The 14,340-nt window shown below is 37.1% G+C and overlaps 1 protein-coding gene across 4 annotated transcripts in view; it reads right to left on the bottom strand.

Annotated features, from left to right (window-relative positions):
* Positions 1 to 14,340, bottom strand: part of cacnb2b (calcium channel, voltage-dependent, beta 2b) — a 40,341-nt gene continuing 26,001 nt past the window's right edge. For 3 of the 4 annotated variants that reach the window (XM_051410258.1, XM_051410268.1, XM_051410277.1), the window contains exons 3-13: positions 11,418 to 11,540; positions 11,104 to 11,243; positions 9,479 to 9,540; positions 9,349 to 9,374; positions 8,229 to 8,309; positions 8,003 to 8,061; positions 7,786 to 7,895; positions 5,284 to 5,435; positions 5,029 to 5,124; positions 4,063 to 4,236; positions 1 to 2,586 (exon numbers count right to left, since the gene is read on the bottom strand). In XM_051410258.1, coding sequence (XP_051266218.1) covers positions 1,849 to 2,586; positions 4,063 to 4,236; positions 5,029 to 5,124; positions 5,284 to 5,435; positions 7,786 to 7,895; positions 8,003 to 8,061; positions 8,229 to 8,309; positions 9,349 to 9,374; positions 9,479 to 9,540; positions 11,104 to 11,243; positions 11,418 to 11,540 — 1,761 coding nt within the window. In that variant the 3' untranslated portion in view covers positions 1 to 1,848. Of the gene's footprint in view, positions 2,587 to 3,776; positions 3,808 to 4,062; positions 4,237 to 5,028; positions 5,125 to 5,283; positions 5,436 to 7,785; positions 7,896 to 8,002; positions 8,062 to 8,228; positions 8,310 to 9,348; positions 9,375 to 9,478; positions 9,541 to 11,103; positions 11,244 to 11,417; positions 11,541 to 14,340 lie in introns of all 4 variants that reach the window. The other variant, XM_051410285.1, reaches the window with a different exon arrangement.

Below are 14,340 nucleotides of genomic sequence, written 5' to 3'. Positions count from 1 at the left end.
TTCTTCGTTTTACATTTTAATGACATTTCAACAATAGAATGCACATTTGTCAAAATTAACTTCTGAATGCTGTACAAAAAAAAAAAAAAAAAGCAATCATTTGGAAAGGAAGAGAGTCAATTCAGTCTCATCACCTCAAAGCAATCATACACAGTAGGTCAAGTTCTACCAAACAGTGCAACAGGCTCTCTGGTTCTACTTACATTTACCTAACAAGGCAATTATGAAGTATGTACAAATGCATAGAGATTGTATTCAAGCAATATATTTTATCACAAGAAGATGCATAGAGTATCCAGCATATAGCATAGGTCAGTGTCACCAAAATATTTTTCATGCTTCCAGACAGAGCAGATGCAAGTCAATAAATATGCTTGAACACCATTTTAAAAAGTAGGAAGCAAAGTATGACTTCCCTTTAGAATCATGTAGAAAAATAGTTTATGTTTATGTTTAAAATAAATTGTTTAATTTTGAAGATATACACCAATTTAAACACATGAGGGCAGAGTCAGATGTGACACTGAAACACAAACGTCCGTTGTTCCCCACAGTTATTTGACCATTGGATTAGACAAAACTTCCCATTGTAGAAACACAAATTATAAAATGCATTCATTGTATGGAAGCCGAGAACAGTTTCAATAATTTTATTTTATTTTAAGTTAAATATTTTGTTATGTCCGGATAACAGAGATTTTATTTCATGATAACCAGTTTTGGGCTACAACTAAATATTTTCATAATCCATTAATCTGCTGATTACTTTCTTGATTAATCAATTAACCATGTAGTTTATAAAACATCAAAAACAATGAAAAGGTGAAATAAAATTGTAAAATAACTTTTTTTGTGCGACCAACAGTCCAAAAGCCAAAGACAATCCAATTTACAATTATATTTATAAATTCTTTTCTAGAAAAGATGCTGATTACGATTAATCAACTATTAAAATATTTGCTGAATATTATCGTCTCAATCGACTAATTATTTAGTTATAGTTTTATTTATAGTTTTAACAAGATGTTTATTTTGCTATGTTGGGAAAATAACTTTTTGGAGACATCTCAGGAAGAGGATGTTTTGTTTTTCTCAAAATACAGTCAGTTGCCAGTTTATTAGGTACACCTAGCTAAGTATTGATTCATCTGGATGGTCATTTTGGACGATGTAGTTTGAGACGCTGTTGAATTGAACAGTGTGAAAAAGGCCCCCTCTATCGCAGACTCTTCTCTACTATCTCTCACTTTGCACAATCAGAACAACACCCAGAAGTCATCTGGTGTGAAGTGCTTCTAGAGCCTCATAAACAGAAACAATGCAATACAATTCAACACAAAAACTGATCATAATAACCTTTATAAAGGTAGGATATATTGCTGGACTGTTGCATTACACAGCATTAGTTTTAGCTAAGTGTACAAGCAACTCTGAATCATCCTGTTATCACAAGAAAACAAACATTTTATCCTGAGATAACAGCAACCTTGACCGTCCTTGGCTTCCGTACATTTGTGTGACCAATGCAAAATGAAAACCTTTAGAACAGATGCAGCATGAGCACCCTGTTGCATTTATCTTGACTAATGTTTGTGCAAAAATACACACAGATAGAGCCATGTGAAAATATGACAGACAAAAGAGATACTATTCATTTGGGTGAAGAACAAGAAAGGAGAAAGTGTGTCAGCATGAGTGTCAGAGTGGAATAATAAAAAAAATGGCAAACAATACGAGGAGAAACATTGTCTACAAAGATGACACACCACTCTGCCCCATCCATTAGTGCATTGTTACTTGAGCAGCATAGAAACCATGCACCAACCCACGGAAGAAACAACACAGTCACTAGTGTATATAGGAGTCCCTGTGCCATTGTCGAGCATCTCTGTCTCTATCTCTGCCTCGATCCCTATCTCTGTCCCTGTCTCTGTCTCTTTCCCTGTCCTTGTGTCTTTCTCTGTCTCTGTCTCTGTCTCTGTCTCTGCCGTGGTAGTGGTGGTAGTTGTGATGATTGTGTGCAGGATAGTGATCCTTCTGGTGTGTCCGTGGTGGAATATGCTGGTGGTGCCTGTGCTGCCGGTTGCGCTCATTGTGCTCCTGCTCATAGTCTTCCCCGACGTGTGGCTGGCTGTTCCCACGGTGATGTTGGTGGTGGTGGTGGTGATGGTGGTGATGGTTGCTGTTGTGATGGTGGTGGTTATGGCCCCGGTGGTTATAGCGAGTCTCCTCCTCATCCTCCTCCACCACATCCTCCACCTCTTCCTCCCTCTCCTCAGGCAGGTGTCTGCGTGGCAGCCTCTGGCTATAATCCCTGCTCGACTGTACTTCCATGGCACCAGATGTTTGGTTGTGCTGAGTGTGGCTGTGATGCTCCACACGGCGGTGATGGTGGTGGTGATGGTGATTGTGGTGGGTGTGCTGGGGTCTCTTTGGTTCAGTCCTCAGGAGTCGCTCTTCCTCCTCTCTTTGGCCCTCCTCAGCCCTCTCTTCCTGTGCTGGGGCTGAAGGGGGATCCTGGTCTAGATGGTTCTCCCTAGAACCCTTCCTCTTAGGGGCAGCCGACTTCTTGTTTTTCTGCCCATCCTAGGACAGAAAAGTACAACGTAATGGTCAAATACATCCATGTAAATGACACGCATTTATAGAAAGCTTAGTTTAACAAAAAAACAGAGTTGGTCAAGTTACTTTCAAATGTACTATTCCTGATTACGCTACTTTTGCAAGACTTTAGAATTTTAAGAATAACAGCATAATGAAGGCTCTCTTCCAGAGAGGGAACAAATAGGCTTGGACAGGCAATTAACACTTAATTAAGGTGTTAACGCAGAGATTGTTATGGTTAGAAAAAAAAGTCAGAACTAATTAGAGGCAGAGCCGGGGTGGAATATGAATAGGGAACAGAAGTAAACCTTTGTAAAAACACAGCTAAAACAACAACAAAAAAACAAAAACAACATAACAAAGCTCAGCACAGAGAAAACAGCGCTGAAAATGCCCTTATAGTTAAATGGTTATGTTGTGGTTAGGGTTGTCCTGAATTAGGGTACTGGTACCTTTTTCATCCAGTTTAGGCACTGGTTACTTGACATAGTAACAAAGTAATACATTACTTGTTTAACACGTTACTCCCTACACTGTCCATATGTACACATTCACACATACACACATACACACATACACACATACACAGCTGCTGTTAGGGAGGCAGCTGGTCCTCAAGAGCCTAAAACTGGCAATCACACCAGAGGCAATTTGAGTATTTTTGGATGATAATATTCAGTTTTATCATGGGACCCTGGGTCACTCAGTGCTGCCCTGTGCAATTACTCACACACACACACACACACACACACACACACACACACACACACACACACACACACACACACACACACATACACACACTACCACACTACTGCCCCAGGCTTATCCACAGCTGTTTATTTTCACTATTAATTAGCTGATCCAGTTTTAACTTTTTATATTTTTTTGATAACTTGATAGCTAGCGCACCTATTTCTATCAAAAAAGTTTTAGAAATGCAATGATGAGGGCAGTATATATATGTAAAAAGTAAATTCAGTTTTCAGTTTCTAAATAATAAAAATGAATCCACATATAAGCTATCACAACAATGTATGCTCTGCATCCTGGATTGTTTGTAAACAGATGTTTTTTCTAGCTAATTTCTAAAGACGGTGCTTCTGTAACTCATCTCTATTACTGCGGTGCATTGGTGAAAACTCAGCAGAAATAGAATTTATCTCACTCACCAGAGGCAGACCTATCTCATTTCTTCTTCAACTTTCCAATAGAGTAGGATGAGGAGAAATGAAATGAAAATGTTAGATGAATGGAAACAAATGCAGATGCATGCAGCACACCGTGAAGTTCCGCTGTCTATAAAACACTCTTGCTGAGCTCATAATTTACTATACAAACATTTGTTCTACATTCAACAGACTGTACAGATGAGATGAGTGGAATGAGATGAGATGACAATATGAAAACGATATTATATCCTATAACTTCCCATGTATGTGTCTGTAATTTGTGTACCGGTATTGCTGAAGGACTGGTGGGCAGTGTATTCTCAGCCAGCTGAGCCACTAGTGCGTTGGCAGGCTCCATCTCTGGTGGATGAGTGGCTCTCCAGTAAGACTCCAGATAATCAGCAATGTGCTCACAAGCATCAGTTAGCTGGTTCTCATCTAAGATGACATCAAACATTTCCTACAAGAAAAAGAGAACAATGACGGTTATAAAAAGCTAACAGTAGGAAACAAACAAAGGAGTTTAAAATATAAACTGTGACACCATCGATAAAGTGGCAGAAGTGTGTGTGGGCTTTAAAAAAACACTCTTCTGGTAATCATGTAAGTCTATTAATTAGGTCTTGCAATGATATTCAGATAAGGAAATGTAAGGAAATAAAGTCATCTCAAAAGAGGACACCCACATGAACAGTGAAGTTCCTCTCTCTATAAAACTGACCATTCAGTGTCATCAGAGGATAATATGCTGAATTTTACTCTATAACACTAATCAATAGAATGCAAAAAAAACGAGAATTATAAAACACTGAGGTAATGTATGGACACCAACAGCGAAAAGTCTAAATTTCTCATATTTTATTAATTCAGTTCGCTGTTTGATTTAAGGTTTTATTTCCCTACATGAAGGCCTAAATGTTGTCAGTGCTGCTCTCCCTCACATTATTTTTTGCCTAATAGAAGATCTTAAATACACAGTCTAAAAATACGGGATTCTGCCTAAAGATATACCCATCATGTGTCATTTTGTAGAATATAAATTCCCCCCAAGTTGCTAAACCCCCTAAATTCCCATTTCCCAATTACCAGTTTAACAAGACACAAAGCCAAATGTATACTGTTGAACAACTGAAATGTTTAAATGTATAACATGACATGATAACAGCCCATGTATTCCAGATCAAATGCAGTATTACTGAACATTAACTACCACTGCACCAATTTCAGCCAGTGGCCACTAGATGGCACTCACCGAGGGGCATTGGGCGAGCTTGTCTGCTGCCACCAATTGAACATTAAGATGTTTGGTCTGTGATTTCCCTCTAGTCTTGATCAGCCTTGTTAACACCTACACAGCAGAAGTTCAGAGAAGGGGGATAAAAAAGAAGCAGGGAAAGAAAGAAAAAGGGGTTGTAGTGGCTTATTTTACAGGATTGTGTACACACAGTACAATATATTGAGGAGCAGTTAGTCCTAAAGAAGGAGCAGGTTCTCTGGTAAAGCTTACTTTTGGTGATGAGATCTTGACATAGACTAGGATCGGTGCCAGGGAGGTCTTGGCCACCTGGAGAGGGTGGTTGACTGTGTCTGCATCTAGAACCACCAGCTGCAGGCTGCGGGCGAGCTCAAAGATTCGCTCCACCTCACCCTGGATCTGGGCTGCAACAGCAGAGAGTAAAAGCATGACTTTGACATCTAATGTACATTAATTGTGTGCAGTTAACATTTAAAACAAGATGCCACATCTCACAGTTGACTCCTAAACTGACAGTAAATATTTTCACATCATTGACCCATAACTTTGTATTATAATTTCACAAATATGTATGTATTGTTTATTATGTATGTATTTTCATTGCCAGCGGATTGTTTTGCTTTTCTCAATTTTATTAAATCAAGATGCAGAAATTAGGAATCAGAAATCTTTTATTTTGAAGGTTAGACCCACACAGAAAGTTCATGTTTAAAACAGAAGTTGACAAAATAATCTCACCACATGACTATTTACTGTGACAGCCGTAGTGGAGCTTTCGATTGCATCACACAATCTTCCACAGCAGAGATAGCAAACATGGATGAGAAGTCTTTAAAGTGCTCCGAAAAAATGGAAATTTGATCTACAATCTATAATTTCATGGTAAGTGGGAAACTCCATATATGGAGTAGTAGTAGTAGAGTAAATGGACCTTGTGGAGAGCTTGTGATATCAAAATTGCTTATTGGTTTTGAAACTATAAAACAACCCTTTTTCTGCATCTTAATTATTCACAACAAACAAACAAACAACATGTCATAATTTGTATTCTATTGTAGAAAACAAGACAAGTCCAAAAACACAGACGTGAAAAATCTGTAAATGTGGCCTATGATGAAAAACTGTTTAATGAGACTACCTGAATAAGTGATGTGTTTCTTATTTTCTTAACCAGGATGTGTAATTTAAAGATTGGCCACTAGATAGATAGATAGTAAAAAAGCGTCACCCCCCTCCCTTTGGCCTGGGATATAATGTCAAAAATACAATATAGTCTGGGCTGCAAGATTTTTCTTTTCTTCTAATTGTTTCATATCAATTTAAACTACCATTTCGTATACAATTAAAATAAAAACAAAAAAATTTGTCTGGCACAAAAAAATTGGCAAAGTGCCTACAAATGCGTGCAAAAGGTTGATAAGAAGAGAGCAAGCTTTGGGGCTTTACAAACAAAAATTATAAATAAAAATGTTTGGAAAATGCTGTTTGCATTTTTTGATGTAAGTAAATGGAAATAGTTTCATAATAGTTTCAGAAATATTTTCCTCGCTTGAAGTACTTGAATGAGTACGTTGAAGACTGACGTATGAGGTGACATAAGAGCAATGGGGCCAAGACAATTTGAGTTTGAGACACCTGATCTAACCGTTTTAAATCTTATATTTGCATTGAGATTTAACTGTTTCACAACATACTGTTACATTCCTACTGTTAGCCCACTAAACATATAAACAGCTAAGAACATCTGCTTGTGCCAGCTCCTGTGTATTTCTACACAGGAAACAGTGGCTGTTGGTAGTGATGTGAAGTGATGAAAGGAAGAAATGAAGGAAGGTGGCGCATTCAAACAGACATGGACTACCAGTGCTTTCAGTCATACATACCGGCAGCATCTGGGATGATGAGAGAGCAATGAGAAAGACAAGAGTAGAGAAAACCAAGTAAATCTTATCCCACTTCTGTTTGACACCCATCTTTTCTTTAAATATTAAATAAGGTAGAATTAAGCTTAGCCTATACAGCATAATGTCACCGGGGCAAAGACCCATCCGCTAAGCACCATACAATCTTTACAGACACAATCCAGCGGTCTGCTTACGTCAGCCTGTTTTCTTTATTTACTGATTGCTTCTGGAAATATGTTTGCTTTCTTGCCGGAGTTAGATTTAAAAATGTATATCATCCGCATATCTGCATGCTAAATATGAAAATATATTGTCTCCCCCTGGTTCTACTCTTCATGCTAAGCTAAATGTAGCTTCATATTTTTCATACAAACATGAGAGGGGTACCGATAGACAAGAGAGCAAATGAGAGTATCTCCCAAAATGTCTAACTATTATTGTGTCTGTATTCGTCGTCAATGCAGTGCATACAACAATCTGTGACATTATTATCCTGTTAAATAAGGGATAATCTATTCAGTGTATAAAGATTTTGTGAGCAGAGATAAAGCATGAAATAAAGAAAAAGTGAAAGTCTGACACATTCATTTCAGACCTGGGTCAGATAGTATCAGTTGCTTGTTTAAACCTAATTAGGGCTGCAAGTGGGTGAGGTTTGCCACAAGGGGAAAACACAATGAAAGTAAAGGCAATTACTAGAAGTTATTTTAGAAGTCAATTTTGTGTACTTTTCTGTTACTGATACTATCCGAATTGTCCCGATGAGGTAAACCCCAACCACTTTACTCTCCAAACAGATAAAAGTGGTGCAACTACTGGCTTCAGATTGGGATGATAAACCCTGATGTACCTAAATTGGAGCGCGTGTTCGACCGGTCCATTAAGGCCTTTTTGCCAGGGTTGTTGAGGATGGACCGTTTGGCCAGAGAGATGTCTGCTGTGACTCGTGTAATAGTAATTCTGGAGAGGGGGACAGAGAAACAGGGATTGTTACACAGTCGCGATTCTCATTATGTTTTTATTTCCACACAAGAGATGTGACACTGAGGACTTAAATCAGAACATACCTGCCTTCAAATCGATGTTTTAAAAAGTCAAATAGTGCTTTTTGCATCATATCTGTAACCTGGAATTAGACAGGAAACATGGATTTTAAATGAAATTACTCTCTGTTCAAGTTTAACACGAAATACCTCTGTTTATTTGAGATACTAGATTAGTGTTTCTCAGCTTTACAGCATATTAGACCCTTCACAAGTCAAAGGAAACTCATGAAGAGTGTGGCAGACTCACCTCTAAGCCCTTCAGTGATGGTCCCATTAGAACCACAGGACGCATTGTAGGCACTACATCATACATAGCCACCTGCTCCCCCTACGGCCACAAAGAAAGTTTTATTCAGTATATGAGATAAAGGTGAATGTCTGTGGATGAATGTTTACATTGCAAGCAACATTTTATCATAATCACTTTTTATTGAAAAGTTCATTTTTTGTGACAAAAAGAACAGGACAGTTGCATCCATCTTCAGATAAATGGCTCTTAAAGTTTTGTATATAAGTTCTCTGTTTGTCTGTAGCTGCTTAATATTTGAAACGTGTTGGCATGTTTTTTAATTATTAATACATCACTACCCTCTTAAGTGCCAGATTCCTTCAATAATTCTAAATGGATCTTATCTTCTGTAAACAAGCTCTGATGGTGAAGTTTAACCCATGGCCACTGCAGCATTTACTCAGCTTTGGTTTTTTTTTTATCAAGCAAAAATACCCAAAAATAAAAAAGAATTCATTTAATATGATAGCTGACTGAATATCCTTTAGTTCTGGACTTATGGTCAGATAAAACAAACAATTGAAAGTCATTATTTTGGGCAACGGGTAATTACACTGGGCATTTTTCACTATTGTTTGAGATTTTATTGACTACCGAAAAAAATGACAGATTATTTAATAATGTATATAACAGTTACTTACAGGTTAACTGAATATATAGAACAGATGTGGAGTTACGTTCAGTAGATGCAACCTTTACACTTTATAGTGCAGGCAAAGTAGTGCTAATGCTACAGATGTTTTTTACTTCACGAGAAATGTCACATTATACTGGCTAGAGCATAAAAATAATATGTCTAAAAATAATATCTCCACATCAAAAAGTAAACTAACACTTTTGCTGGAGCCTTCAACAGCATCTGACTCTCTTCCTCGCCATGTTAACACAGGAAAAAATGCTATAGAAAGTCATATTAGTCACACTCAATCTTAACACCCGCCAACATGTTGCTTGCAGTGCAAACGAAGTGAACACTGATGACATTTGAGTTGTTTTTCTATTGTTTTATGAAGCTTTTTATAATCCAAGGTTTTTTATAGACTGATGTGTTATATATTACAAATCTCCAGGTACTTACCGGTTTCTTTTTCACCTGCTGATTGGCTGTTCATACAGAAGGATGAGAGAGGCATCTAATGTTAACTCACCAATAATCAGAAAAATAGACAACAATAAATATTTGTACACATTTTGGCACACACACTGACCTTGTGATGGAGGAGTATATTTCTTTGAGTTCATATCTTGAGCTACTTGATTTGCTGCTTTGCTAAAATGAGAGAACAGTCCTAAATTAGCTCAGATCTTTCCCACTAAAAACGGAGACAAACAAGTCCGTCTCTACAGTCTAAATGTCAACGTTTCAGTCGCAGTGAACACACTCTCTCTATGCACTCTGTTTCTATGCAATATAATAATTTGTTCTTACTCATTGTATATCTACTTCTATAAGACACGGCTATATAAAACATAGAGGGTAAATCCCTTGAAGTGATTCAGCACACACAGTTGCCAAATTTCCAAGATCCTCTAGATGTGTTTCTTTGAGCCTAACTGGGTCAAGTCAAAATCTCTCAGTCTGTAGTGGATTTTCATGCCTGCCAGACTGATTAGAGTAAAAACAACCCACTGACTGAACATAAGGGAAACATTCCTACTTTTGAATCTCATTCTACTTTCACATCTTTGAAAGTTAATTTTATACCATGCTGAAATAAATACTAATGCGTCAAAAACGCTAGAAAATGTATTAAAAAAAGATAAATATCATCAGCAATATACTGTAAGTAGGGATGCACGATAGGTAACCGATAACTACCTGCTTCTCATGGCCAATACTGATAAGATAACCGTAATTTCACATTTTTATCATTTAAAAATAAGTTGATAACCTGTAGGTTTTACACATCCGAGGGTAAGACATGATTCTAATAATATATAGAGAGATATAGATTATTATATAGAAATATTTTGTGCATGTGTGAAAATATTTTGTGCACATGTAAAAGTTACTGCAGTTGTAGAAATATTTAGTGTATACAGGAATTATCTTCAAAAGTGAGGTTTCACAAAGTCTGACCCTGTGACCCATGAATAACTCCCTTACCTTAAGTAACTAGATTACTTGAGATTACAGTTTTAAACCTACCACTATTCCAGTTTTTAACTGGTTATGAAACAGTCTTAATTTAATACTGATGCCTCTATATTATCTACATAAACAAACAAGACTATCAGCAAGAGGATTGACTATTTCTGTGAAGTTATTCTTAATGCCTTCCATGCCCTTGAAATCAATTAAATGAGGCGGTGGAAACACTACCACCTTTTGTCCACAGGAGCCGCCATAATCAACTAAGAAATAAAAGTTTCTTGTAGCTGGTTTAAGTATTTTTCTAATAAAGAACCAGATCAAAAATGTAGCTGTGTGCATTGAATTTTTAGTACACTAATGCACAAAGAGTGGCAGAGAAGCGGGTCAGTTGGGGCCCTCATTTTTTCCATAGTGCACCCTTGAGGTTTAATCCAGCCAAGCTTGCTTTGCTTCTATCCTCGAAACAATTCCTGGTGTGACCCTTTCACACTGATAACACCTCTCTGGTCAAAATGCAGTTTGACTAATCTGTGGATGTTTTCAAAGAGCATCAGCTGAATACCTAAAATGTCATATAATCCTCTGTGTTTCACTCTGTAGTGATGTTTTGTTTGTACGTGTGCTGGACCAATAAAGATTATTATTAGGATTACATGATAAGTCAGCACACTACAGCGTGGGCTTGTGTGCTTGTTCGTAACCCTGTTGTATTGAAGCTACTGGAAAAGTGAAACATACTTGGCTAAGGCCTTGGCAGCTTTCCTCGCCTGGACTTCTCTTCTGATGAGAATGGTTTCCAGATTGACTGGACTGGGGATGAAGCCCACCACACCATCCTCCTTCACCGGCCGTCCGATCCACCACTCATTGTTAAACTTCTAGTCATTAAAAAGAAAGAAAAAAGTACATTTAAGGCTGATATCCACCTGCTTTAATAAAAATGTATTCATTCTGACAAGCCCTAACGGATAGTACTTATATATAATAATATATAATATAATATTAATTCCACCTCTGTGAGACTCCATGATGTGAGTGTGTGTGTTTCAAACCTCTTTGACATGGAGGAAATCTCTGGCCTCAAAGGTGACAGCCTGGCCCGGTACAGGAACGTTGTCGTCGTCTGCTGGAGTGTAAGAGAAGTTGCAACGTACTGCGAATGCCACAGGTTTGTACTGGGGACACAGGACATACAAAATAATATTACTAATGCATGTCACAGTCACCTTTAATCCCTACATTTCACCAACGTATACATTTTCACACAATTCATTTTTCACTCAATTACGATTAATAACATACATTATAATGAATCTTCACATTGAAAACAGTCTTCCCCATAACCAAGAATAATAATGATATTGTAAAGGAGAACTGAAACTAATGAAGACACACATTTTCCCTACTGCCGCAGTGGGAGAAAACAGCTATTTGACCGTCCTTATTTAAGAGACATTAATAATGAATGCAAAACTGTATTTGAAAAAAGATATAAGATATTGCAAATATACAGAACCCAACCAGTGTCATATAGAAAAAAACAATTGGACACAAAGTTAATAAATTGTGCTCTAAAATTATTAATGGGTACCCACAGGGATACAAACACAATATAGCATTAGAAGAATTATAAACATTATGTCTAAGGGATATTAAAGATAAAAACACATTGATGAATAAGCAACAATCCAAGTATCTAAACATCCAAAATCAATAAAGTGCATTAAATCCCAGCAGCGCATTTAGATCAAGTTCTTCATGGCCTGATAATCTAATCAATTTGAACTGAAGCTACAGGTTGTTGTGGCTACTCCGAGTGTTAGTGACAGGCTAACGGCTGTGTTTTGGTAATAAGTGCCTACCAATACTGGATTAATCCCATTATGTAATTATCATGAAGTTAAAATAAAACCAATTGGACACTGTGTCAGCAACACCCGTCAGCTTTGACTGCTATCATGTGCACATATACAACTGTGCAGGCTAATGAAGTGTAAAATGAGCATTGTGACAGTTGTCAGACCATAGCAAAGCTATTTAAATGAGCCAGAGATACGTGGATAGATTTAGGATTCAGTTTGCTTATTGATGAATATGAATATGTTATCTTTGACATTATTTTATTATTTATGTTTATAGAGCATTATAATGCGTTATAATGGTGACTATAACACATTATAATTGGGGTTTTAATCCATTATAAAATGGTTATATTACAGCTATAAGAATTATATTATGAACCTTGGCAAAAAAAAAGTTTCAGTGAGCGACCAGCAATTGTGAACTATTAGGATACTTGGTCTAAAGTAATTCTTAAATGCTTTATAATGTGTTATTTTTATTGTTATAAAGCTTGATTGATGTATGTACGAGTGCCTATAACTATAATTATAGTTGGATAATGCATTAAAAGTATGTGTACTATAATGTATTATAATGCTTTATAAACATGGGTGTCGTAGTAAGAGAGTGATTCCATTATTTCTCTCTAAAATACTATATTGATATTTGTTGTTTTTAAATGTCTTCTATCAATAAACTGACTAAACTTGACAATAACACTCCTCTTGTATCTTTCACAACTCGCACAATCTGTAATGGCTTTTTGAAACAAATTATAAAAATGACATTTTGACGAGTAGGAAAAGCCAAGAATCAATAATAAACTTAATGAATCCATTAAGGGGCTTCAGGTATTTGTTTTTGGTATTTTTAAATCACTGTCACACTGTCATGTCTTACTGGGGCACTTAAAATGGAGCTATTAGTGACATCTGCTTGTTTCCTTCTATGACAAATCAAAGTGTCTGCTGTGAAAAAGGCCTATTGCATCTTTCTCTTCGCTGCGCAGTAGCTACAGTATGCTTCCTTCTGGTTGAATGCCTGTTGGAGTTGTAATCCTATCAGAGTCAAATGTCAGCGGCATGCAGATCAAGCTGCTAATTACTCCACTTTGGAAAGATGAGGCTGTGGTAGAGGCTGTGGGGTCAGCAGGGGACGGGCCGAGGGTTTTTGCTGCCTTAATTACAGAGCACCAGTGGGAGCACATTAAATCTGTGGGGGAGGATTTAATTCAATATTCAGTGGGACGTGTATCAAGCAGGCAATGTTTGAAAAGAAGAGAGAGGGGAACAGTTTGATATCAGCTGTGATAGTCTGATATATTTGTATACTTTGAGGTCATTATGCCAACAGAAAGAAAAAAAGTGGATACCCGGCCCTCTGTATAACAGTGATAGCAATACAGGGGACGTTCTGGCAATATTTTCATTTAAAAGGTTGTAATAGTCGCCTGTAATAACTTGACTTGATTTCAAAGTGCTTTTAAAAAACCAGTGTGTAGGATTTAGTGCTTTTTAGTGGTGTAGTTGCAGAATCCTCCCTCGCTTCACCCTCCTCTTCCAAGTGTGAGAGAGATATTCTGGTGCCTGCATAAAAGTGTTATAGTTATAAAAGGCTCATTCTAAGGTAGCAAAAACATAACAATTCTTATTTTCAGGTGATAATACACTTATGAAAACATAGTTACACTGAACAAAATTATTATTGTTTTTGCCCCCATTCATCATGAGCTGAACTCAAAGATCTAAGACTTTCTCTATGTACACAAAAGACCTATTTCTCTCAAATATTGTTCACTAATCTGTCAGAATCTGTGTTAGTGAGCACTTCTCCTTTGCCGAGATAATCCATCCACCTCACAGGTGTGCCATATCAAGATGCTCAACAAAAGTGTTGCATTTATAATTTTGTTCAGTGTATGTATATTATATTCCATTTCTGCCAATGCAGACTCCTTAATGTTACACACTGGACCTTTAAGAAATATCTTTTCAGGACACTAAAAAACTGTACTTTACTTGAGTGAGTGACAACTTTTAAACTCCTCTTTGCATTGTTGAACACCTTCCCAACATCAAAACAGCTACACATCACGCATGGTAAACGTAACATGACAAAAATGGTGTAACAACA

The sequence above is a fragment of the Dicentrarchus labrax genome, unplaced genomic scaffold, assembly GCF_905237075.1.
Source record: "Dicentrarchus labrax unplaced genomic scaffold, dlabrax2021, whole genome shotgun sequence".
In the NCBI taxonomy this organism is placed as follows: Eukaryota; Metazoa; Chordata; class Actinopteri; family Moronidae; genus Dicentrarchus; species Dicentrarchus labrax.
Note: the sequence above shows the minus strand (reverse complement) of the source record. Positions and strands in the feature narration are given on the sequence as shown.